Below are 24797 nucleotides of genomic sequence, written 5' to 3'. Positions count from 1 at the left end.
AGAACATACCGGCGTGACCTGCACCGAGTGTCTTCGCTTTTGGATGATTTATTTTGAGAAGTTACAGCAAACATGGTTATTACCTGCATAGCAAAAGGTTGTGAGAACAAGCAAAGGACATACATGAATGTAATGTTTCACAGAATTCCATCTAATGTGGATCTGAGAAATAAATGGCTAGCAGCTCTGGAGATCTGTAGTTCAACGCCTCTCAACAAAATAAAGCAGTATCGTGTTTGCGAAGAACATTTTGCACCAGAGGACTACTTTGAAAAAATGGAATATGGGTCCAGAAAGACGGTACTACGTCTGAAAGATGCGGCCGTCCCATCTATTTTCAAAGCACAGGAAGAACAAAGTGCACATGTAAGTTGTCTTTTATTTCTCTTCCTATATAACCTATATTGCCTGTGAAAACATCAACTCTATGTGAATGCAGGTATAATATGGGTCGATCTATACATGCGTCATGATTAAAATAATCACTTACTCTGTGGACAGCTGTCCATTTGGTCCATTCGGCGTGGGGCGTTTTTTCCAGTTCACTTTGTCACACCGGAAAAAAAATCGAGTACTGCAGAATGGATCAGCGCCGTGAAATCCTCTGTAGATGTGACACAACTTCGGGCACGCTCATCTTGATCTGACGTGTTGAGCCTGGTCATCAATGGCAAAAACATGTCCCACTCTGAGTCTCTACAGCACAGACACTCTATTTCCGTCAGCATAGATTGGCATATTCCCCCACAAAAAAGCCCGCAGCTCGTCTTCTGTAAACTCTGGTTCAAATAGGTATGGTTCTGGTTCTTGACTGTCTGAGAAGTCACCCTCTTCGTCTCTCTCAAAATCAGCCATGTTCATCGCCATTCGTGTACTGTAAGGAAAATAGCCAGGCAGCTACTATTCACGCCGGTATGTTGACGGAAGTCGTGGGATTTCATGTGTTGCGTGATATCTCTGCGCCGAAGTAGCAGTGCTTCGCCTAAGCAGCAGTGCTTCGCCTGTGCTTCCCCATAATATAGTCCCAAGTCAATATCTGCCTAGGAAATCGCCTAGTGTTAATCTGGATCGCCATTTGTACTTGTTGTGAATACGCAGGCCACAAGAAGTAATTAGGTGGGTTTTTTTATTTTTTTGATCACTTTTACTTTACTGGCAACAAAGGATTCCATTTATTGTGCTAAGCTAAGCTAACGCCGACCCAGTCAAACTAAAACAATGCATGCACTGACACAAAAATGCATTTGCCCACCTATCTAAATGTAGGAAATAATGTGAATAAGCCCTATTTCAAAAAACGGTGGAGTGTTCCTTTAAAGATTTAAGATGAAGAAAAATCAGCATGAAACATTATTTAACAGTAATAAACTGTAATTAATTTGTAGGAAACAAATTGTAGAAAAACAGTTATTTTCTGGCACCCCTGCTGCCAGTAAATACCTGTTTTTCTACAGTTTGTTGCCGTTAAGTCAAGAAAAAAAAACTGTAATATACTGTAAAATGTACAAGTCAGATTTACCAAATGAAAAAAAAGTTAATTTGACTAAAATATTTGTGAACATCCATAGAAAAAATGTTATACAAAGTCATACACTGATAAAGAGAGTAAATACTGAACTCAACTGTATTAATGTGTGTTTGCACAAGAGAGATCTGTTAGTTTAATGTAGTTTTGTTGTTCACCATTTTGCTGAAGAGTAGAGCCTGTGCTTCAGTCAATGATGAGCCACAGATTCTGATCTTCTGCTGCTTTATATAAAGACAGTAAATGTGGAGCCGCTGATACAGTGGTGATCTCTGTGTTAAGTATTTCAGCACATACATGTGTGCTATTAGCTGACAATGAGCTGCAGTGATCGGAGTAAAAGTCATGCATTTAGGTAATTTACTATTACATATTAAGTGTTTGCAGTTTTATATTAAGAGATATTCCTTCTCAGTGGACTCAAATTAAATAAGTTCATAGTACTAACGTCATAGGAATGCTAGATTTAAACTCAAACTCTTTGAAGCAGTGGGAGTGGAGTTAATATTCATGGAAGTATTTACGGTAAAATACTCTTTAAAAAAATTAAGAGTCGTAAATTAATAATTGAGAGCTGTAAATTAACAGTACTTTACTGGCACCCCTGCTGCCAGAAAATTACTGTTATTTAACGGCACAATTTTTTACAGTGTACATAAATATGGAACAAAAAGTTATTTTTGATGAAATCCCAGAGCTTTCTGTCCCTCAAGGGTAATACCACAGTCAAGGCACAGGAATAAAAGTAAAATCATGGTTAAAATGGTCCATGTGACATCAGAGGTTCAACCGTAATTTTACAAAGCTACAATGATCCTTTCTGTGATCAAAGAAAGCAAAAATAACGACAGTGGATGGTAACTCGGGGATAAGAATTGTTGAATAAAGGCATTATTTTTGGGAGGGTTTTTTTCTCACAAAAAGTAGTTTAATAGCTTCATAAAAATACAGTTGAACCACTGATGTCACATGGACCATTTTGCCATTGTTCTTGGTACCTTTCTGGACCTTGAACGTGGTAGTTACATTGCTGTCTTTGGAGGGTGATAGAGCTCTAGAATTTCATAAAAATAAATCTTCATTTGTGTTCATTTTCGGGTGAACTAACTCTTTAACAACTGTAGGATGACATCAAGTGACCAACAAAAAGAATGGCAAATGGCAGCTGGGTGAAGTGCTCAGTGAGGACGGTTCAAAACAGGCTCCTATGTGCAGGGCAAAGCTAAAAAATAGTCCCTTCATCAATGAGAAGCAAAGAAGAGCAAGACTGAGGATTGGACCTCCTCTTTTTTCAGCTTTGCCCTACATTGGGTGTGGTCCAGTTCACTTTTAGACACACACTCGAAAACTTCCCTAAGCACTTCCACTCGGGGGAATCCCCGCCACCATTTTAAAGTGCGTACCACTTTGTCAAGTGGACGAGGGAAGTGATCTTCCACATATCCTCTGCCCTGACCAAGGGAGGGAGTTTGCTTCAGATGCACACTTCAGGCCGCTCTATATACCCCAATGCAACATGACTACTATAACGTCATTGCAGATGGCGTTTAGTTTATCCCCACCCCAAACAATATATATATTTATATTAATAACAGCCCAAACATACCTTAATACATGTGGGATGCTGCACCAAACTAATTTGTAAGGGGAAGAATGTAAACAATAAATCAACTCCATAGCGGATTCAAAGTGATCAAGGTTTAAGATGTTCCAGTTCAGCCCCTAGCAAGGGTTCTGCCAGCATTGGGCACTCATGCAAAGTAATCAATAACATTATCCGAGAAAATGAAATGGAGGGAAGTTAGCGAGTGAAGGGCATAACTGGAGAGGCCAACTAGCCACAGTGTCTCGCACCCACTGTGAAATTTAGTGGAGGATCAGTGATGATTTGGGGTGCTTCAGCAAGGCTTTAATTGGGTCCATAGGGCTCATTAATCAAGCCACATACAAGGTTGTCCTGAAAGAAAATCTGCTTCCTTCTGCTCTGACAATGTTCCCCAACACCGAGGACTGTTTTTTCCAGCAGGACAATGCTCCATGCCACACAGCCATGTCAATTTCCAAACGCGAACCACATTGAAAACCTCTGGAAAATGATCAAGATGAAGATGCATGGTTGCAATTCATCAAACAAAGCCGAGTTGGTTGATTTTTTGCACAAGGAGTGGCATAAAGTCACCTAATACCATAGCAATATGAAATACTATAGTGGAGAGTATGCCAAGATGCATGAAAACTGTGATTGAAAATCAGGCTTATTCCTCCAAATATTGATTTTTGAAGTGTTGTTCGAAAATAAATGAATGAACTCTGCATTATTTGAGGTCTGAAAACACTGCAGCCTTTTTATTATTTTGAACAATTTCTGCAAATAAATGCTTTAAATAACAACAAGTGCATTTGGAATTTGGGAGAAATGTTGTCACTAGTTTACATTAATTGTTTTAAGTGCAGTTGCTTGTAAAGCACATCCTTCTGTAGAAAAGGAGCTGTAACTCCATTATTCCACCTACAAAATACCTATTTGTATTTAACACTAATTTATACAACTTATTTTTTTGTAAAACTGTTTTGTAGAGTTAAATGTGGAAATTGTATGTAACAAAATGTGTTACAACACTCCTTGCTCTTCCCTACTTAACTTTTGGACAGGATTCTTTACTGTACTACAGTAAAGAGAATGAACGATTCTCTAACAATACAGTATTTGAGCATTACAATCTGTCTTTCTGTTAGATATTGAGGACTGAATTGTGAGTTTTGTTTATTGAAACAATTAATGTGTCACAATGGCATAAAATAAGTGCAAACAAAGAAATGTAATTATATAATAAAACACTGCATGTATGTGAAATGTTTGTCAAATGACTTTTGTAGCCATTTAAAACTGTCAAATTATAAAAAAAGAGGACAATATACATTTATACATTTATACGCGAACCACATTGAAAACCTCTGGAATATGATCAAGATGAAGATGCACGGTTGCAATTCATCAAACAAAGCCGAGTTGGTTGATTTTTGTAATGTAAATGTAAACTTAAAACAATTAATATGAACAAAGGACTGTAGTATTAACTAGCCACTATTCTTCAGTGAAGAGTGACACTGCGTTCATTTTGCAAACAGTGTATTCTCAGTCTTGTTGTCTTTTAACTAACACACAGAACATGATTCTCATTACTCAACACCACTGAAGTCTAACAGGGCAGAGAAAAACACGAAGCCTCTATAAATAACACATGTTCCTCATACTGATGTCGGCATGAGGCCAACACAGCTGAAGACTACACAACAAACATGCACACGCATAGATACAGACTCACTAACACACATGCACAAACATGGTTGAAATTTAACCAAAAAACAAAAAGCAGTAAAGTGTTTTTTGCATGAAAATCAAGCCTGTTTTTAGGACCAGATTCAGCACATTCTTTTTAGCGTAATCAAAATGATTCATTACTTTAATTTAATCATTTAAGAAAGTATTTACTGATTATATTTATGAGTTTATTGCACTGTATTAACATTTACTGTAAAACAATCATAAATTAATTGACCAGTTGAATTACAAGTTGGTCAAGGAACTAATAGGCCTTAAAAACAACATTCACCGTCTTTTTGTGAAATCATTTTATTTCATAAGTGTGAAATGTGTTCTGGACATGTTTTGCTGAAATTGACCAACAGATTCCTTTAGCAAAGCTGTAGATATTTTTGAGAACTAACAAACCCTGACTACAGGAGTACCTGAAGAGTCAGACATTTTCCTGTGACACACAGTAGTGTGCAATGTGTGGTTAGGGTGCACATGATAGCTTTGAAATGTTCATCATTCAATACTGTTCCTCTAGTGTTCCTCTTGCTCTTCTTCAGTCATACACTGTTCACAGAAACACCTGTTCAGGTTTCAGAGGACAGCTGTGCACAACAATAAATCCCACCCGCACATTAAAAAAGTCTGATACTGTACGTCATGAGTCTTCACCTCCGTCGTTTAGTGCAAACACTAATCTTTTACGTGTTTACCTTTAATTGACACATGAAATGTTCCTTTGACATCATTTCCTTTATCAGTTCAGCACCATTAGAAATCTTCAATGTACATTTGGCATGCAATGCTATGCACCTGCCTTCATGATACAATCAAATTATGAACTTAGCAAGCACAATAAATTATTAGGAAGTAATAATGAAAATAAACATTAAAAAAGATAACAAAGCATATACTTGGTTTAATATGGAGCTTGTTTTATGAAATGCTTTAACAAAATGTCTTTGTGTGCCATTGTAGAGGGGCATCGCTGAGAAAGTCTGATTGTTTTAGGATAGTTTATTTTCTCCTCTTTCCATTAGCCTCCACTTTTGCCCAAATGTCTTTTCTCTGTCAGTTGCCTCAGCTCCTGATTTTCCTTCCCACTGAGACTTTATGATCATCTCTCCATGCATTTGCTAACTCATCGTCCAGAGAGAGATAAAGTCATGGAGCACATTCTGAAGATAACGTAATGCTGTGTAGTCAGATGAACTCTAACTGCACTTGCAGCTCCTCACCACCATGTTGGACAACTGCTCCACCTAGAAACAGAGCCAAGACAAAAATGAATCATTCATGTTAATAGATTCAGACGGAGATTCAGATTCAGCGTCTTCTCTGCTTTTCTGGGATATCTATCCAATGCATGAAGTTGAGAAGTCATTAAAATGATAAAGGTAATCATTTACCTTGTGTTGTCTGCCCAAATAGTACAGAATAGGCAGAGGGTCGAGGACTGCAGGTACGCAGCATGGCTGAGCAGACGCACCGGGGTTGTGGTGTTTGTATAAGGCTAATATCTGTGAGAAACAAATATAAATACCACATGATACTGCAGTGAGACTGAGAAGCAGTGCATGTCTTATTATATTTTTTAGACATGTTTTATATATGTTCGCTCATTCACCTGATCTCATTAGTAGCCTATTCATTGGTAAAGTTTGCATTATATAATGGCTTATTTTAAGTTGTGGAATATTTAAAAAAGGTTTAAAAATGCACAGTGAAAGCTACACAGCTACAACTGGTGTAACACCAATTAGAAAAGATGGACATAATTACAATTTTGTACATGCATTTATTTTGTTAATCACATTCACTTAAATATAAAAACATCCATTACAAAAATTATAAAATTTCCTAGAAATATCTGCTACTATTGAATTTTAACAATTTCCTACATTGTGACCAAATAACATTCACAATGACAAAACTTGATCTTCTTCAAATTAGCAGGCCATAAATGTAGTCCAGCTCTATGCACTCTGGCATTCTCTCAGACATCTTCATGGGGTGCATCTTTATTGCTTTTAAGCAGTATCAAAGCATTTGTCAAGTACGTATGCTGCTTCTCCTTCACTATTTAGTCCAACTTACCCAACTCTTAAAAATCATTAATACTTTCGTTAGTAACACTTTAGATTAGAGAACACATATTAGTTATTAGTGAATAGTGTTCCCTAATCAAAGTGTTACTGGAAATTCACACAGCAGACACACAATTTATATTTGTTTACAAAACTCTTTGCAGACGTTTAAGCATGAGTCTTCATATCACATGGGTTTTGTACTGTTGTTACACTGATCCTGATGTCTCCTCTTCCAAGTACCTCACATGTCCATCTGGATACTATCTGCATTGCAAATGAACTAATGTACTGCACTGCCGTGCAGGAGATAGTTTACCCAAAAAGGAAAAACCTGTCATATACTTTCCCTCATGCAATTCCAAACCTGTATGAGTTTTTTTTCTTCAACAGAGCACAAAGAAAGCTATTTTGTGAAATATCTCAATGCTTTTGTCCACTCAATGTAAAAAAAAAAAAAAAACTTCTTCAAACCTTTCTTTGAATTCTTAAAACTGGTGAAATTTGAAGCTCAAAAAGCTAAAAAAGAAAATGTGGGATTGCTTTAGCCTGCAGACTAAAAACAACCCGGCAACAGTGTAAAAGTAGCCTAATTCCACTGTGCAGAAAAAAAATTGCGCAGAAAACCACAAAAAGTCAAATTCCACTTTGGCCTGGTTATGTTCTGACATACTGCAGCTTTTGCTACACAAACTGTAGACTGGTGAAGTACACAATTTTAAAGATGTGTGTCAGCTTCATTGGTCTTTTCTCTAATGGGACGGAGGTGAAGCAATATCCTACCTGAGAGTATTTGTTCTCAGCATTCCAGATGTAGGTACAGGAGCCCATGCAGTAGTTGGCAAAGTATCCCTTGGGTTCGTGAATCCACTTCCAACCCAGATCTTTCCGAAAGTCAATGTAAAGCTTCCGCATACAGCAGGTCTCTGTTTTTCTGTTAGGAAAGAGGGAGTCTAATTATATTTTTGTGTGTTCAGTGGTGCCTTAAGTTAAATTTTTACGTCTCGTTATTAGATATAAATAATTGATAGTGGGATATTGGATATTTACATAATAATCAACATTTTATTCAGTTGCATGAACAGCAGTTCAATTGTCTTTTTTTTCTGGTTGTTTGGTGGACTGTGTGGCAGTCCTGTTGAAAAATATGTCAAAATGTCCATCTTGGTGAGTTTTTACTTAAATGCACTCAGTTATGGCTGAATATTAACAGTTAGAAAAGTAATCAAATGCTTGTCAGTATATTGGGTGTATGCATTGTCTCAATAAACCTGCTGCTGTTTTTGTCATTTAAATGTTCTTCACTGAATAATTTTGGTAACTTGAATAACAATCACTCTATATTAAATGATGTTAAATTACTATTATTTTTAGTAGTCTAAATGTTTTATTTAATTTGTATCTTTTCTGTTTCCATTTAATTTGCATTATTGTTTTTAATTTTCTCCTTTTTTTGTTTGTGGACAGTGAAAGTGCTCTAAAAGAACAAAAGGGGTCAGGGGTCATTTTGGGGTTTTTATGAATGGACTGACAAGAGGCCCCCTGACAAAATTTTGCTTAGGGGACCCAGAAATCTATTTAACAATGTCACAAATATAAAAAACATTGAAATTTTGTCTGCATGAGACAATGATAAGTATTTGTTATCTGCAAAACAAAAAAGTGAAAGAGAGCAAATATGACTTACTCATCACAAGTTTCATCAGCACCAACAGCTCGTTTCTTGCGAGCAGATGCAGGGGAGATTCCATTAGTAGGCAAAGATAAAGCGAGAATATAAGGCTTTGCCATCATCCCTGAGAGATTACCAGTGTCACCTCTCTGCTTGTCTAGTCCTGAAAATACACACACATACAGTGCACATATATAAAGATTACATCAAAGATTATATCAGTTTGGATTCTTCAGGCATACATTTCCAGCACTAGGTTTCAGATTATTGAGATGATCGTACCTGATATAGTGAAGAGGAATTTATCAGTACTCTGCTGGTCTGTCTTACAGCCACAATATAACCTTAGCTCTAAACGTTCTTCCTCTTCTGTTAAACACACACAAACATACACAAGTTTATTTGGGTTTTGCAGGACTCTTCTGTAAAAGCCATTTAAGACATGCACTAACATCAAAGAAGGAAATAAATTGGTACTTAAAAATTGGTCACATATTTCATAATGAGTTGTGTAGTTGTTTCATCCAGTTTTTCTTAAGATACCATCGTTTATTTAACCTTTCAAATTAAGGAAAGCTTAGCTTTCCAGATGTTTACTACATTTCTGTGAATAGTGGCCATGGTTAAACCATGGTACTTCTAATAAGACTGAAACACATACATTCATAACTCTGGATTATAATGGTTAAATTAAATTAACCATGACTTCTGTTAAACTGTTTTTTTTCTGTTTTTGATCTTTGTCACCAGCCAAGACAGGAAATGATTAGTCTCAGCCTCAGACAACAGAGAGCCCACACGCTGTGAGCTAACCGTCTGGTGCATACGGCACACTAAACTAGAGATGCTTTCTCTCAGTCTAAATCTTATTGGCTGACTTTTACAGGATTTCAATGAGACAGTCTGCCGAGAAACTAAACTGTGATTCAGAACAGTCTGCCAAAAGACAAGCAAATGCTTCAAAGGAGCAACTAAAAAAATAAATAAGATAAAAATGATGTCTTACAGTATACTTAAACTTTTAATCCTTTTTTAACATGGACGTGAAAATGCATCTGAACTGATGCGGTTAGTTAACTCTATGAACGCTTTGGAATACAGACCTAAGGTCTCTTTAGTTTACAGTAAAGAAAATATACTGTAAATTTTTATTTGATCTAAAATAAATATTACGCAAAGTATTTTGGAATCTAAAAAGCCATAAGTCTTACTAAGTTATGTTCCAAATTTGAAGTTGATATCACAAAAAAAAAATAAAAAAGATTTTGTTGAGGTGCTATACCAAAAGTAGGTGACCTCACTGAAGTTTTTTTAATGCATTTTTCTTGTCACAAATGTATACATTTCTGTCACAATATTACTAAAATAAAATAAAATAAAATAAAACAATAAAATAAAATATACCAACCAACAAACAAAATGCAAAATATGGAACCCTGAGATTCTAACTGTTCCAATTATATGTTTTTTTAATGTTAGATAAAGTTTGATTATAAAATATTATAGCAAATTTTGTAATATGACACTTACTTAGAGACAAACAGTTAAAAGGCACTTATGTGAAAATGGCAGCCCACAAGATTATGGCAAACTACAATATCTGTTATGAAAAATAATACTCTGAATAAACATACTGAAATTGCCATAGTTACTGCTAGAGTTTTTAATTTTCCGAATATAAGTGGTGCTTGTCTGAGCATAAATTGTTTGTCATAATGATAGTGTTCTGGAAAAAGCCCATGCTTAAATCATGAAATCGTAGATAAGATTGTGCTGTTCCTTCAATCACTTTAATGCATAAGTAACAGTATACACCTCTCTGTACTGTATCACAAATTATTCATGTCTGTTGCACAAAGAATGCAAAATGATTTATATGCCAAAGTTTCATACTTAGTGTTACAGATTTATTCAAATCCCTTATCATAAGTATGAGGAATAATAATAATAATGCTTTAGCAAACACCACTAATAAAACAGATTTGCTCACTTCCATAACATATATTTTAGTACAGGTAACATTTCATCCAAATTATGGTGCTTACTGCAGTTATGACTATATTCATAATATAGCAAAGCCTCTTGTTTCTTGTTTATAAAGTATAACGTGCCATCATGATTATTATGTTTCTATGTGTACTGTAGTCTGAAAGTTCTTATTTGTTCTCATTTCAGCGCCAATAACAGAATTCTGCATTGATGTCTCGCAGAGGTTTTGTGAGGTTATCATAAAAACACTGAAGAAAAAGTAGACTGTTTTAACCGATTATGTGGAACATAATTTAGGAATACACTCTTATGAGCACAAGAGGAAGGTCAATTCAAAATCAGTCATCAATGGCAATTGGAAATCTACAACTGATGTTAGCTGAATGCTGCCATGACCTTACCTGAACCCTGCAGCCATTCTATCATGGTCTGTTTCACGTCAAACGAGATCCAGCGATCGGACAAGTCCTTGGAGACAAAGCGGGTGCCCAGATATCGAGCCCGATCGCCCGTTCCACGATACAGCTCCAGCCTCTGCTCCTGGTCCATTGTAGGACTCTTAATCCGAAGCCGTAACTCGGCTTGGGACAGCAGCTGGCGATTTGGAATACTCTGTTTCATCTCTGACACGTTAAAAATCAGCTGATGCTTTGTGTCATTCTGAGCTACAGAGAAAGTGAGAGACAGACAAGTTCATAAATTCATGAATTCATACATTCGGACAACAGAACACTCTTTTGTCAGATGAGCCATTAAAGCAAGGAAGTCATAGATTTACCAAGGTTTACCAAATATTAACCAAATCTTTGAAATATATTTAGAGTTTTGTTTGAGGTACTATGCAAACTATGCATCCATAAGCATAATTGTACGTGTGGCTTTGTTTTGACCTGTTTGTGAATTGATCAGTATTTTTGGATTGATAGAAATTGTGAAATTATTATGAAAGGTACCTAGTTTTTCAGATAAACCCGTCCCTAAATGGTGCAAAAATTGAACAGTGAATTGTTGCTTTTCATGTCAGTCAGATGGTGGTTCTTGGCCTTTACAATAAAGGCAAGGCAGCATTAGTGTTGTATAGCTAAATGAGATGTATGCTGTCCTTGTCTGTATTTTGGCAGTAGCTGTGTAATTTAAAGAGAAAGCCACCATTAACCTGTATTTAGGGTTGCTATAACTGGTTTTGCTGATGTTTAACATGGGGCCGCGGCCTATGGTGTGGGATGAGTTCCCTCAGTCTCCTTATGTTTATGGCCACTGATAAGCCAGCCATCTACTACTGGCTAAACTTCAGCTTTACATCATCCATTTTCAACCTGCTGTATAGTCCACAACTCCTCTACCACCTAATGTCGGTGTGACGTGTCCCAACCTTTAAGCAAAAGGAGCAAATAGTTGCATAAACATGGCCACTACATTAGGACCGTGTCTTATGAATTACTGTGACCAACTAGCATTTAGCCATGTCCAAGCCGATCATGCAGAAAACGGGTTAATTCCGGTCCCTGGATGGTCGATCGGTGCATCTACTTATTGTAACTGACATTACGATGTTACACAAACTGCTATGACTAGTCAACTTTGTAAAAAGGTAGATTTGAATCTGAAAGCTAAGACTGATTACCTTTTGGATAGTCAAGCTAGTTCTTTAGACACAGTCTTAATATATAGCAACTAAAAGAAAGAAAATTATGATTAATTTTTTAAGACTAATCTAAGCAGTTATGAAACCGACTACTGTTGGATGAAAATTGTTCAATAATATCAATCCACATTTTGAATTGCAGCCTGGGATCGTAAATCAAACCATGCTTGTTCATTCAGCCAGAGGAGACTGAGCCTGGTTCAATCCCACTAATGCCATGGCCTTGTCTAGTTGGGGTTTAAAATACACTTAATATTTACTAATGACATTTGAACTAATTTGAGGTAGATGATGAAAATATTGTCTTCTATAGAGCTGCTTACTGAATTATTTTCATAATTGATTAACTTTACACAGTTAATGAACTTGAACTGTACTGAATAATGGCACTTGAATTTCATATTTGATCAAGTTTGTATCACTGATTCTGTTATTTTCCTGTTTATTACTGTGAAGCTGCTTAGTAACTGAATTTAACGTGCTTAAATAAAACATAAGGAGAAGGAATAACTAGATGACTTACAGTATTTAAAGAGCTTGTAGGGATACAGTTTAAGTAGCTGGCACTGACTGTGCAGTATGTAGATGCTACTGGGATCAGTTTAACTAGTTTTGAAAAGTCTTGAAGTCTTGAAACATGAGATCAATACAATGTTAGTCACACCATCCAGTGTTACATCCAGAGCACCAGGGCACCATCTAATTAACTTCTTAATGTCCATTGTCCCAGGCAACAGATTTCCAACATTCTGTGCTAGTGTCTCTCATATAAATCCAGTCAGATAATAATCTTCAAATCTGTATTTCATATTTATTTTGAGTAATTTTGCTGCTATGTATCACATGTTCTGCAGGAAACCAACTACACCAACTCTACACATGACAGCAAAACAAGACTTTATTTTTGCCATTTAAAGCTTGACATTTAAGTGCAATGTTTGTCAGAAATGGGACTTCCTGTGCTAGAGCTCAGATCAGATGATGACTGAAATCCATCAGAGGTTGCTGGAGGATGTAGGAAGATGGGTGGAACATTATCTGTGGTTAACTCCACTAACTATCCATCTGCACACAGCAACTGTCTTCGGTAACACTCTAGATTAAGGTGCACATATTCAACTAAGAAGCAAACTTTTTTCTTTTTTTTCTCAGCAAACTATTTTTGCAAAAAATATTTTTGTTGCTTATTGAGAAAAAAAAAGTAGTTGTTAAGTTTAGGTATGGTGTGGGATTAAGTGATGTAAAATATAGTTGTATAGTCTTATTAAATAAACACATGGTAAAATATACAGACACATTGCATTAATGTAAGATTACTACAGACACATTGCAGTAATGTAAGATTACTATATATATATATATATATATATATATATATATATATATATATATATATATATATATACGTGTGTGTGTGTGTGTGTGTGTATTTTTTTTCTTGTGGTTTTGGGTTGAAATGTGACCCGCGTGCTTTCAAGAGATTCATCCAGTAGCTATAATTACTTTTTTTCTGATTAGCTTGGTGTTACACGTTGGGCATGTTCTATTCACTGTTAAGGGACATATTGTGCTGATTTGGAAACTATTTTATTATGGGTCCCATGTTTCATCACCTGTGGTCATATGAAAGGTGTCAAGGACTGAAGGCACTGCTCTTTGTTGATGGTATGATGGATCAGATGAGGGTGGAGAGGGATTTCTGTGTGTGTGTTTACGCAGACTGGCGCTCAGGTAAACCTAGGACAGCTGTCCTAACAGGCACTGAGACAGGCCTATCATTAGTTATGGGTGCAACCAGATTCCAGCAGGCTTAAAAATCTGCTTCTCCAACAAACGCTTTACCCTTCTTCTCCTCTTAACTATCGCCATCCATAGAATCATGCCTCTCTCTTTCCTCGTCTATCTATCCTGCTCCAATCACATTAAGACATGAAATGTTTTCCCTGCAGATGAACTGTGCAGTCAGCACAATCTTTGACATGTGATAACATGAAATGAAAAACAGCACACATGCAGCAGAACAGACATGTTAGTCTGAAGGAGGACATGGAAACTTGGGCATGGCTGCAGGACATGGCTGTAAATTGAGTGCTCTTGATTTGACAGGATAATTTATGATTACACAACTGCCCGGTCACTATTCCCTAGAAGACAATATCTCTTTCTTCATCGCTTTCATCTACCTTTAAATAACAGATACTGTCAAGTCTAGTAAGCCAAAAGGAAAATAAATATTCCAAATGAAATACAATGTGGCAAACCTGCATTGTAGCAAGTTACACATCTATTCTACCGAAAAAATAAATTTTATATATATATATATACATATACATATATATATATATATATATAAATGGAAAGAAGGATAGCCATTTTAGATAATGACAGAAGTCCATAATCCTACAAAAACAAGTGTGTAATCCTGAAAAATATTGCAAAACACACTCATTGCTAAAAGTAGTGGTTTTATCTATTTCAAAATGGACAACACTAAACATATGATGTTTTTCTGTTTGTGTTCAATAAGTCAAGAGGATTGTTCTGCTTTTTTGAATGCATTTAAAAGTATTGCAACAATAAAAATCCACAATATAAAACATAAATGATTATAGGTGTTTCCGAAGGCAAGCATAGCTATTTCTACTATAAGAACAAACCTTGATCTAACCTTAATTAATGCATTGTGTCGCATAAAGGCTGGAATATATTACACCACTTTTTCCCCTGATTTCCAGTCTGGACAAGTTTATGCTATAGTTGCCAAAAGTCAGAATCAGTGTGCAGATTTGAGCTGACAGATTTCATAGAATGTTTTATTTCTTTAGCTTCTGACTATGATTCCGTCCAGTAGGAGGATATCAAAAATGTTGTGGAAAGTTACTTAAAAGTAATGGATTAAATTCTTGATCTACTTTTAGATTTTAGAAGTCGTATAGTGTACTTCAGCCTTAACTCACCCAACACTGTTTATGTTACAGACATGAATTATACCTCAAATCATACAATTTTGCTTGTAACCACCTAGCAACATTGCAGAACACTTTAGCAACCACATATAAATGTTCTAAAAACACTCTGAAAATCTTGTCAACTCAATGAAACACCCAGGAAACCACAAACTACACCCTAGCACTGGGGCCGTGACATCTGCTTGGTTTAAGCATGGGCTTAACCATAACCTAACGGCCTTGTCATACTCCAATGAGAGTTAGTTGACATACAGTACTTGCACAGCTACTTATAATCAACAGAATTTCTAATGTGGACTATCAAAATGAAGATTAGCCAAGCACAGCTTTATTCAGCAAATGTAAAAATAAAATTATTAATTTACAATTGTGGCTCCAACTTCACATATACTGTGCGTCAGTTATTTCTTGTGTAATATAGTCTTGCAGAAGTAAGCAATTATTACAGTATCAGACTGTGAATACTGAGCGTGGGAGGCCTTGCACTTGCATCAGGACTTATTTATTAAAATGTATTCCACCTTAAACAAATGTAAGAAGCCTTACACAAACACAAAAACATAAAGAGGTCTGCTGTCCCAAGAGGGAGAATTCAACTTTGCTATTTGGGACTATTTCCTGTAAACCTTAGTCACACCTCAGAAACATGCAACCCTCTTTGCTGTCAAATGGCCTGTCAAAAATAGAACAAAATCACAGAATAGACAGCTCGGTTACAGAAAGCCCCTAACTCCAGAGGAATACACAAAAATAAAACACAAATAGTGAGAAGGACTGCATGTGAATCTGACTCGTCTACCCTTATCAACAGTTTCTCTATGTCCTTGGTTTTCCTCCTTCGAGCAAGCCCCATCTCCACGGAGGTCTTTATTCACTGCACATATCAGATCCCAGGCCTGATCTTTATGTCTGAAGTGTTTGAAGTGTTAAAAAGAGGGTAAGAGCAACAGAGGGTGAGGGATGAAAGCAAATGGGTGGTAAGCATCAAATGTAAAGTTATTTCCCACTCAGAAAACAGATGTAGCATTAATAGTAGATCTAACAGGTACAAGACAAAAATTTTGGAAAAAAGTCCCCAGCTTACTCACTCTATAGCAAGAACTTGTTATTAAATCTTTGAGTTTTACAATCTAACATGAAGCCAACAGCAAAAACAACTAGGCTATTAAAATACCATAGATAGTCTGAGGGCAACGCACAGAATCGGAGCAGATGGAGGATGCAATGCTGCCTAACTCCTCTAGGGCACCTATTCTTAACCATAGGGCTGCGGCCCACGCTTGGGCTGTGAACGCCACCTGGAGGGCCGCGAAAAACTTTACGTTTTCCACCCGTGGGCCGCGAGGGCCGCGGGACCAAACAAGTTACAGACAGTACAATGACCACTGTTATCCATGAGACAGTTACAATACACCATCCCACCACTAGTGGCTGTAATGCATCAGTTGTTTAACAAGCGCTAATAAGCAGAAGAAGACACTCAGTCAACAGTAGCCTGTAGCAAAAGTTACGCCTGTTTTACCTGATTTCCACAGTACACGTCTGCGGCGCGTTACGGCTCCGACACGGCTACCGGAGCTGATCGCGGTCATTCTAGTCTATGCTTGTGTTTACACCAGACACTCCGCTGCACTTTTCAAAAGCATCCCAGAAGTAGCTCTCCGCACCGCTTCGCTAAAGATAGGCGCCTAGTCTATTTCTGATGCACCCCACTTCCAAACCGCACAGCAAATACAAAATAGAGGCCACAAAATCATGTGCATTTCAAAATAAACACCCTGTGCATGACAAGAGGTTCATCCATAAAGTTGAAAAACCTCACATTATTATATGACACCACAGATCCCTTTTACATGGACAATAAAAAAAAAGGAAGTGGTGTGGAGTTTAATTGCAGGAGTTGCATGACTGGAATAAACATAATTAAACCGGACAAAGCATTAACATTTAGCCAACACCATGTTAGAACAAAAAGAAATCAAGAAAAGCTATGTTGGACCATAGACTGTAGTGTTGGACAGGCAAATCACGTGTTCTCGCGAATCCTACCGCTGTGCTTCTGATCCACCTGTAACGGGTCTATTTTTGCTGTGCTGAACGCGCTGAATAAGTGACAGCGCATTGTTCACAGTAAAAATGAACATGGATTGACACGGAAATGCAGTCATTTCACAATACATTTGTAGAATTAAAGCCTACTGTGTTTCGCAGACAACATACGGCTTTTTGGCTAGGTTTAAAACAAGAAAAAGAGCACCTTTAGGCAAACAAGGAAACGCAATTTATGCACTTTTTTGGAGGCAGAAAAACAAAGCTCATTAAGACCTTAGGGATTGCTTGTAATAAAGATTTAAATGCACAAGGCACCAGAGCCGACTGTTTCTGTCAGTGGTGAATTTTAATTGTAAATTTTTGTGATTGCCCAACAAGAAAATTAAGCTAAATGTTGTATTTAAATGTGTTGCCGCTTGCTTGAGCAACTTATTATACAAACCTAGAAGTCAAGTGCATGAATAATACATTGTTTGTATTTGAGTTTATACTAATGTCTATGAAAGATTGTTACTGTACTGTGATAAGAGTATCACAATCATGAAAAAGCTTTTTTGTTGTTGTTTGTTTGTTTTAATTTATTTTTCTACATGATTTTAAATATAAAATAATGAACAAATGTTGTGCTTGTGGACTAAACAGCCGCGGATCAGTAGCGTACTGCAAACGTGTCCTGTGTGAAAGCACAATGAGTCCGTGCTTCTTCTGCTCCACACACATGCACACGGACTGCATAAACACTGAAGACGGAGTATGTGTGAAACAGGCGGAGACATTTTTAAAGTGGAAAAGGGGATCGCGTATCGCGGCCATGGCCACAGACATACAGCATCAGTTGCAAGAAAGAATAAAAAGCAACCATTTTTTTATTTTCTTTTATTTAGCAGATTATAAAGCTATATTTTTTCATTTGCACTTTATTTCAATTTTCATTTACAACTTATTTAGTTTGAAAAAAATTATTTTTAATTTATTTATTTTAGCAAAACATTTTATTGTTTTTATTTAATTTATTTTTATTTATATATTTATTTATTTATTTTTTTGGTAACTGATTACTTGATACTTGATACTGATTTTGTGTGTTAATATGCCTGACTTGAGCCTTTTAATTTTGTTCTTGATGCAGATTGATTTGTTCCCTGAACTGTTGTGTGTTTGGCATCTTGTTGTATGTGCAGGTTTATATACACAATATTAATGAACTGTTAAACTGCAAGTGGATTTCATTTAGTTATTGAATACAAATCAAACCAAGGGTGAGATCAATAAACCAATACAGTGCTAATATTTGATTGGGCCCTAGGCCACTTTGTACTGTAAAATTTGGGCCCCGACATCAAAAAGGTTAAGAACCCCTACTCTAGGGTCTGCATGAGGGGGATCTGGACTAAATGCATGAGGGGATTCAGGGGAACGCATGTGAAACAAAGTTACTAAAGCATGATTCATCACATTCATTGTTTACAGAGAACCTAACATTAATTATCTGAACTGGGCATGTTGGTCTGCTTTTCAAAGAGGACTTTTAATACTTGAGTGTCACTGCTGTTTCTTTACAGAAAATACACAAAGGATAATACAAGATAAAAGGGTGAATCGCTATGAAGTATGAATATAAAGATGTTTTTTTTGTAATGCCTGTATGACTGTATAATATGTTCCACATAATTAAATGACTACTTACCAAATACCAGTTCATACATGTTATATGTACAGTATGTGCATATTACATGTATTGTACTGCACACAGTACATGTACTGTACATAGCATTTCTATTTATGAAATATACTGTAACATCAAGGTAAAACAATGAACCTATTAGAACAATTTCATAGCCCATTCAAATATGTATATATATATATATATATATATATATATATATATATATATATATATATATATATATATATATATATATATATGGTTGGCATATGGTTGCTGCATATAAGGTTATATAAGCAAAATATTATATTATATAATATTATATATCTATGTATAACATTATAAGATGTTAATGACATATGAACATACACATTTTACTATTTTAATTTTATATGTCATAAGCTTAATAATTGTATTTGCAGGAAAAATATATCATCTTACAGTTTACATATACAGCAGATTTACTCTTGATATTGGGCAATATTTGCAATAAATTACATTTGCATTTAAGTAAGTGAATAAATAAATGACATAAAGAGTGAAATGAGAGACATGAGACTAGCACAGACTTGTAGGAAACTGTTGTCTGGGAAACAGATCAATTATACAGCAGCCAATTAGAATTAAACATATAAAGGGATTAATATTATACAAAAATATTTCACCACAGAATGCTGACATGAATGAACAGGACATTTTGTTAGATCAAAGAAGTCCAAAAAGAGCTCTTACGTTGCTGGATGGTGAACTTGTGCACCTCCTTGCCAAAGTAGTCTTCATCTTCAGCCTGCACAGATACGGGCTTCATCTTCATTTCTTCGCTCAGTTCAACAGTGCTGTTGTACAAAGAAAGCAAGGCATCTGGGATCTTCTGTCCATCATCATCAATCTCAGATTCGGGCTCTTTGGCCATGCGCAGTTTGCTGAGGATCTGACCGCGGATGGCCTCTATCCGTTTCTTCTTCACTACCTCCAGGTCCAGAGTTTTGCACGTGGACATACCTCCTGTTCTTGCCACCATGCACAGGGCCATCAGTACCAGGCAAAGCAACCTCATGCTGATAAATCTGAGAGTAAACTGTCTTTAGGGTCTGTGACTGATGCAGAGCGTTTGGATCAAACAGACACAGCAGTCTTGTTATTATGGAGGTGATGCTACCTGATGATGATTCTGGAAAGCACCTGGACTAATGAAGCCAATAGAACAGCTGATGTCTGTCTAAGAAGGGAAATTTCTGAAACCTCACCTGTTTCAGAGGTCCGTCCAGGAAGAGTTTGGCCAAATAGGGCAAGCACTCCCCCGCCTAAACAAGCCTTGAGGCACACAAAGACCATGCGATTGCTAGGCTACACCTAAACTTTTACAAATGTATCTAAGCATACATTTCAGTAAAAAACTCCCACGTACACACACAAACACAAGCTTTTTTTCTTTTCGGCACAGCTTTATCGTCGGCTCACTGCTGGCAGAAACACACAGAAGTGCTTGTTCAAGTCCAAGTGTCTGGACTGTCTATTTTTCTCTCCTCTAGTAATGGATAATTCCTGCTGTGAAAACACGCAGAGGTCAGTGACACGTCTGTAAGCGTGTTTGCTCACTAACTTTCCTTTCTGTTCGCTGCTTCTCTAGTCTTGATGCTTCTGCAGATGGTTTGTCATCTCACACAAAAACCTTTAAGAAGTCCTGTTAACTATTTGACTAAACCAGACCCCATCCAGCTGCATCCTGACATTCGTAACGAGACAAAGGGACGTGTCCAGCTCAGATTTCCTCAAAAGTTTGCTTTTGCCACATTAGGTTTCCCCTGTTGGTCAGACAGATTTTCCGGAAGCATTCAGACAATCAGATAACACTAACGGTGACTTGCAGAGTTTGAAAGTTCTTCATTTCACATGCAAACCTTGTGTTAGTGAAACAAGTTGTTTCCAAAGCTCTGTAAACCACCCAAAACTTGTTAACTCTACAGCAGAGTAAAGTCTTCACAGGACAGTAAAAATAAGTAACACTGTTTTGTAGATGGCTTTTTAAGGGCTAAAACCTCATTTTCTCTTCAAACAAGCTTTTCCCACTATAACGACAAGCGGCTAACCAAACACACTCCTTCCCTCCCAACCATGACACACACACACATTTCAGAGGAGAGGAATTGAAAGGAAAACAGATCCTCTCAGAAAAAAACCCTGACGTTTTGGCCCCGATGATGTAATGTGTCAGGAAAATCAAACTAACCACGTCCAACCCACGAGTCTCGAGTGACAGATGGAGTAAACAAAAAGAGCGAAACAAATGAACCATCCACAAGTAGCCAGGCAGTAAACGCGTGAAGCGCAGAAGTGACAGCAAATGTCCTTTTTTCCTTCCCTGCTTGACTTTGTTCTCTTCAGTTTGTCCACTTTTATGCCTTTTGACCTCAGTCTGGAGTAAAAAAAAGTCCTTCAGACCCTCCTTCTCTCTCGTGCAGCACTCTTTTTATTAGCTCCCTCTTGTAACACACTCCCTCTCCTCGCTTGTCAGAGCTTGCTGGTGACAAAATGGTTTTACGTTCTAATAACCTCTCTCTCCCACTCAAGCTCACTCACTCGCTCTCCTTTCAAGTTGCCGTTGCTTCACTAGAGCCGAAAGCTCTCCGCCCAGGAAATGAGGCTAACAGACTCTCTGAAATCTGTTCCTCACACAGCACTTCTCTTATACTGGCCAGGAAGCCCTTAGCAGCTTCTGGAAGAATCACACACACACACACACACACACAGAGAGAGAGTGAAAGGACAGGCAGGTAAATAACATGGGCATAACACTAATGTCTGGCCAAAACAACCACACACCTTTTTAAATGACTGCCAATGTAAGATGATGGCAGACACACTGGAACACTCTCTCAAACCGAACCTGACGAGCTGCACAACAGCTCACTTTTATCAAGACCACATTTATGTCATGCGGTGAGCTGATGTCCGCTTCGCTTTTTATTTTCTGGCATCTGTATTGAATATTTTGAAGCAACCAAGTAGATGTGAGGCTGAAATGTTCCAAATACACATTTGGCTGGATTGAAAAAGAATAACCGTATTATTTATTTTTTAATAACAATGACTTTACTGTGCCGAAAGACCTAAACAGAATTATGTTTTAATAAATCAAGCTGCACAACACACCTTAGCAATATTATAGCAACTAGTTATTTGCATGTTCTCATATAAATACGTTGAGTCAAAGGAAATCTACAGTAGGCTATAGTATAATGTGCTGGAAAATAATTCCATCATGCATCATCATCCAGAAAGCAGTAAACGTTCTATAAAAGCACTGTTTATACGGTGATTTTCACTTATCAGCATGTTTTTCGTTTGAATTGGCTTGGTTGGTTTTAAATGTCAGTAGCACATGAAATTAAACAAATCTCTATAATTCACATGTTGTGTTTTCTATGCTATCTTACATATTGTTCTTAGACTACAGCAGCGAAAGTTTCGATATTGTCTCGGCAGCATCCATTTCCATGTGTTTTTGGCGCCCTCTTGTGAACCAAATGAAAGCTACTACTGTTGTATTGCTAATAAACATGACCATTAACAGGCATGTATAGACACAGACTTCAGGATTAAGTGTTTTAACCTCTAAATATTTGATTTACTGCAAACTATTTTATACGTTTTCGTTGCAGGTCTGCGTCTTCTTTTCAGAAATTCAGAATGAAAAAAAAAAACAGTAGCATATTCTGTTTTCCAAATAATAAATCCCTTCTGTATCATATATAAAAGTGAAAAAAGTGACCCTGAATGTAATATGATATATCTGAATGTAATCCTTCATTCTTCCTTCAGGTTAACTGTGGGACAGGGTCAGACCATTTGTGTTTGTGGATACAGCCAACACAGGCCTGCAAACTTTCTCACAAACTGAAACCAGGCTCCAAACCAGAGAGATGGCTTGCACCAGCACACACTTCTAGAGGCCACAAACTCAAACGGCGCTGTGAAGCTGAATACACTGAACATGCTGTCTCAGAACCTGTGTGTGAATATTGTCATTCTCACTGAAGTGTCAAAGCTATTGCTTACTGGAAGTTTCTTCACCTCTGGCAGCCCTAGTGTTTATTTATTAATTCATTCATTTATTTGTATTTATTTATTAAATACCTTTAACCTTTGATTAATTACTTGATAGTTTAACAAATTCTATTTCATTAAAGGCTACTGAGTAAGAAACTAAATAACACAAGTCAGAGTTAATTTGTATACAGAGATGTCTGAAAATTTGGTAAAAAGGCAAAACATCATATCAAATTAATAGAAAATATAACAACTTATGTCATATAAAGTTTATGTCTAATGTATCCTTTTTAGTGAACAAAATTTCAACAGTTACAGTTAAAGAGAGCTATTTAATCCAATCCCTACTAGTAAGGATTTGTAGTTGTAGAGCTTTCTACTGTAATTAAATTGTTACTAGTAAAAAAACAATTACAGAAGCTGGAAGAAGTTTAAAGGGGTCATATGATGTGATTAAAATTTTTCCTTTCTCTTTGGAGTGTTAAAAGCTCTTGGTGCATAAACATGATCTGTAAAGTTGCAAAGACTAAAGTCTAAAATCCAAAGAGATATTCTTTATTAAATTTAAGAGTCAACCACATCCTCATAAAATGGCGCGTTCTAACACACCCCCACGTCTCTACATCATTATGTGCACTGTAAAAAATTACTGTGATTTTAATGGTAAAAAAAATTGAAAATGCTACAGTACAAACCTGTTAAATGGTTAACGGTAATTTCCTGTAAAATTTACAGTGAAAAAACATGAACTTACGTACCCAGAATTCTCTGCGTTGCATTTCAAATTGTGTTTTTTCTTTGAAATATCTATGTTTCTTCTTCTTATTTTCTTATCTGTTATGTTTATTAGGGATGTATGTTACATATAATGTTGTTAAATTAATGTTTATTGCATATTTCAGTTTAATGAGTCTCACCATGATGGTGTTTAGTGCTTGTATGAATGTCACTGTGCACCTCCTATATATCTTATTATTAAAAAGCTGCTTGTGATGGGCTTTGTTTCATCACGTGACTTTTTTTCATTACCATCTGCTTTTGGTGGTTACCAGTATAATACAATGGTACAAAACAGATTTCAGTACTTCAATAAGCTGGAATATTAAAATTATATCAGTTGTATTATGTTATTAAACTGTAAATTTAAGGTAAAACGGTTAAACCTAAAGTGGTGTTACTGTATTTTTTACGGTATAAAACTGCTAAACCAAAAACAGTGTTACTGTATTTTTTACTGTATAATTCTGGCAACCACAGCTGCCATTTTTTTACCGTATATTTTACGGAATATTTTTTACAGTGTGGGAAGATTTGCATAACACCTCCTAAATGTTCACACAAAGAAAGAAGACGTACCTTTTATTCTCTCTGTTGTATTGTTGTTGCTGCTGCAGCCATGTTGTGGAGATGCTGTGTCCTTCATCAAATCTGCTGGCCACGTTGTTCTCAAGACCGCAGTGTGACCGCAGACACATTTAAGGAGGACTGTTTCCTGATCCTGCAGACTAGCCTACAGTGCGTCTGTGGCTCAAAGACTGTTCTATAAAGTGTGGCAGTTCCAACTTTCCAAGGACAGTCTGGTGCTTCTGACTCAGCCTGTAAGTACGTTTTTTTATATGTAAATAATTTGCCACTGATGATTCAAACTCAAGTTTTGAGCAGTGTAGAGTAGTGTTTGTTGTTTCTCTGATCACAAATGCAGACATGGTTTTAAGTTTACTTGACGCGATATGCAATGCAACACATAAAAACACAGTATAAGTCATTATAATCAGTAATTATGTTCCCACTGGATGCTACAAATGCCTTGTTTGTAAGGGGTTATA

The 24797-nt window shown here is 36.6% G+C and overlaps 1 protein-coding gene across 1 annotated transcript; it reads right to left on the bottom strand.

The window, feature by feature from the left end:
* Positions 1–5755: 5755 nt before the first annotated feature.
* Positions 5756–21516, bottom strand: tgfb1a (transforming growth factor, beta 1a). The gene is made up of 7 exons (XM_059533623.1): positions 19654–21516; positions 10991–11254; positions 8883–8969; positions 8616–8763; positions 7712–7862; positions 6251–6361; positions 5756–6103 (listed from the first exon to the last, which is right to left on the bottom strand). Exons 1-7 carry the CDS (start codon positions 19976–19978, stop codon positions 6056–6058), a joined length of 1134 nt encoding a protein of 377 aa, XP_059389606.1. The 5' UTR covers positions 19979–21516; the 3' UTR covers positions 5756–6055.
* Between the last annotated feature and the right edge of the window lie 3281 nt (positions 21517–24797).

Source organism: Carassius carassius, chromosome 41, assembly GCF_963082965.1.
Source record: "Carassius carassius chromosome 41, fCarCar2.1, whole genome shotgun sequence".
Lineage (NCBI taxonomy): Eukaryota > Metazoa > Chordata > Actinopteri > Cypriniformes > Cyprinidae > Carassius > Carassius carassius.
The sequence above is the reverse complement of the archived record's forward strand: the minus strand, read 5'-3'. Positions and strand labels throughout refer to the sequence as shown.

Excerpts from the sequence above, each read along its gene's own strand:
- tgfb1a (XM_059533623.1), bottom strand. The coding sequence starts at position 19,978 with ATGAGGTTGCTTTGCCTGGTACTGATGGCCCTGTGCATGGTGGCAAGA. Across the intron at positions 11,255-19,653 it reads CAAGTTCACCATCCAGCAAC|CTCAGAATGACACAAAGCAT; the intron begins GTAAGAGCTCTT and ends CTTTCTCTGTAG. Across the intron at positions 6,104-6,250 it reads ATTTGGGCAGACAACACAAG|GTGGAGCAGTTGTCCAACAT; the intron begins GTAAATGATTAC and ends CTCTGTTTCTAG.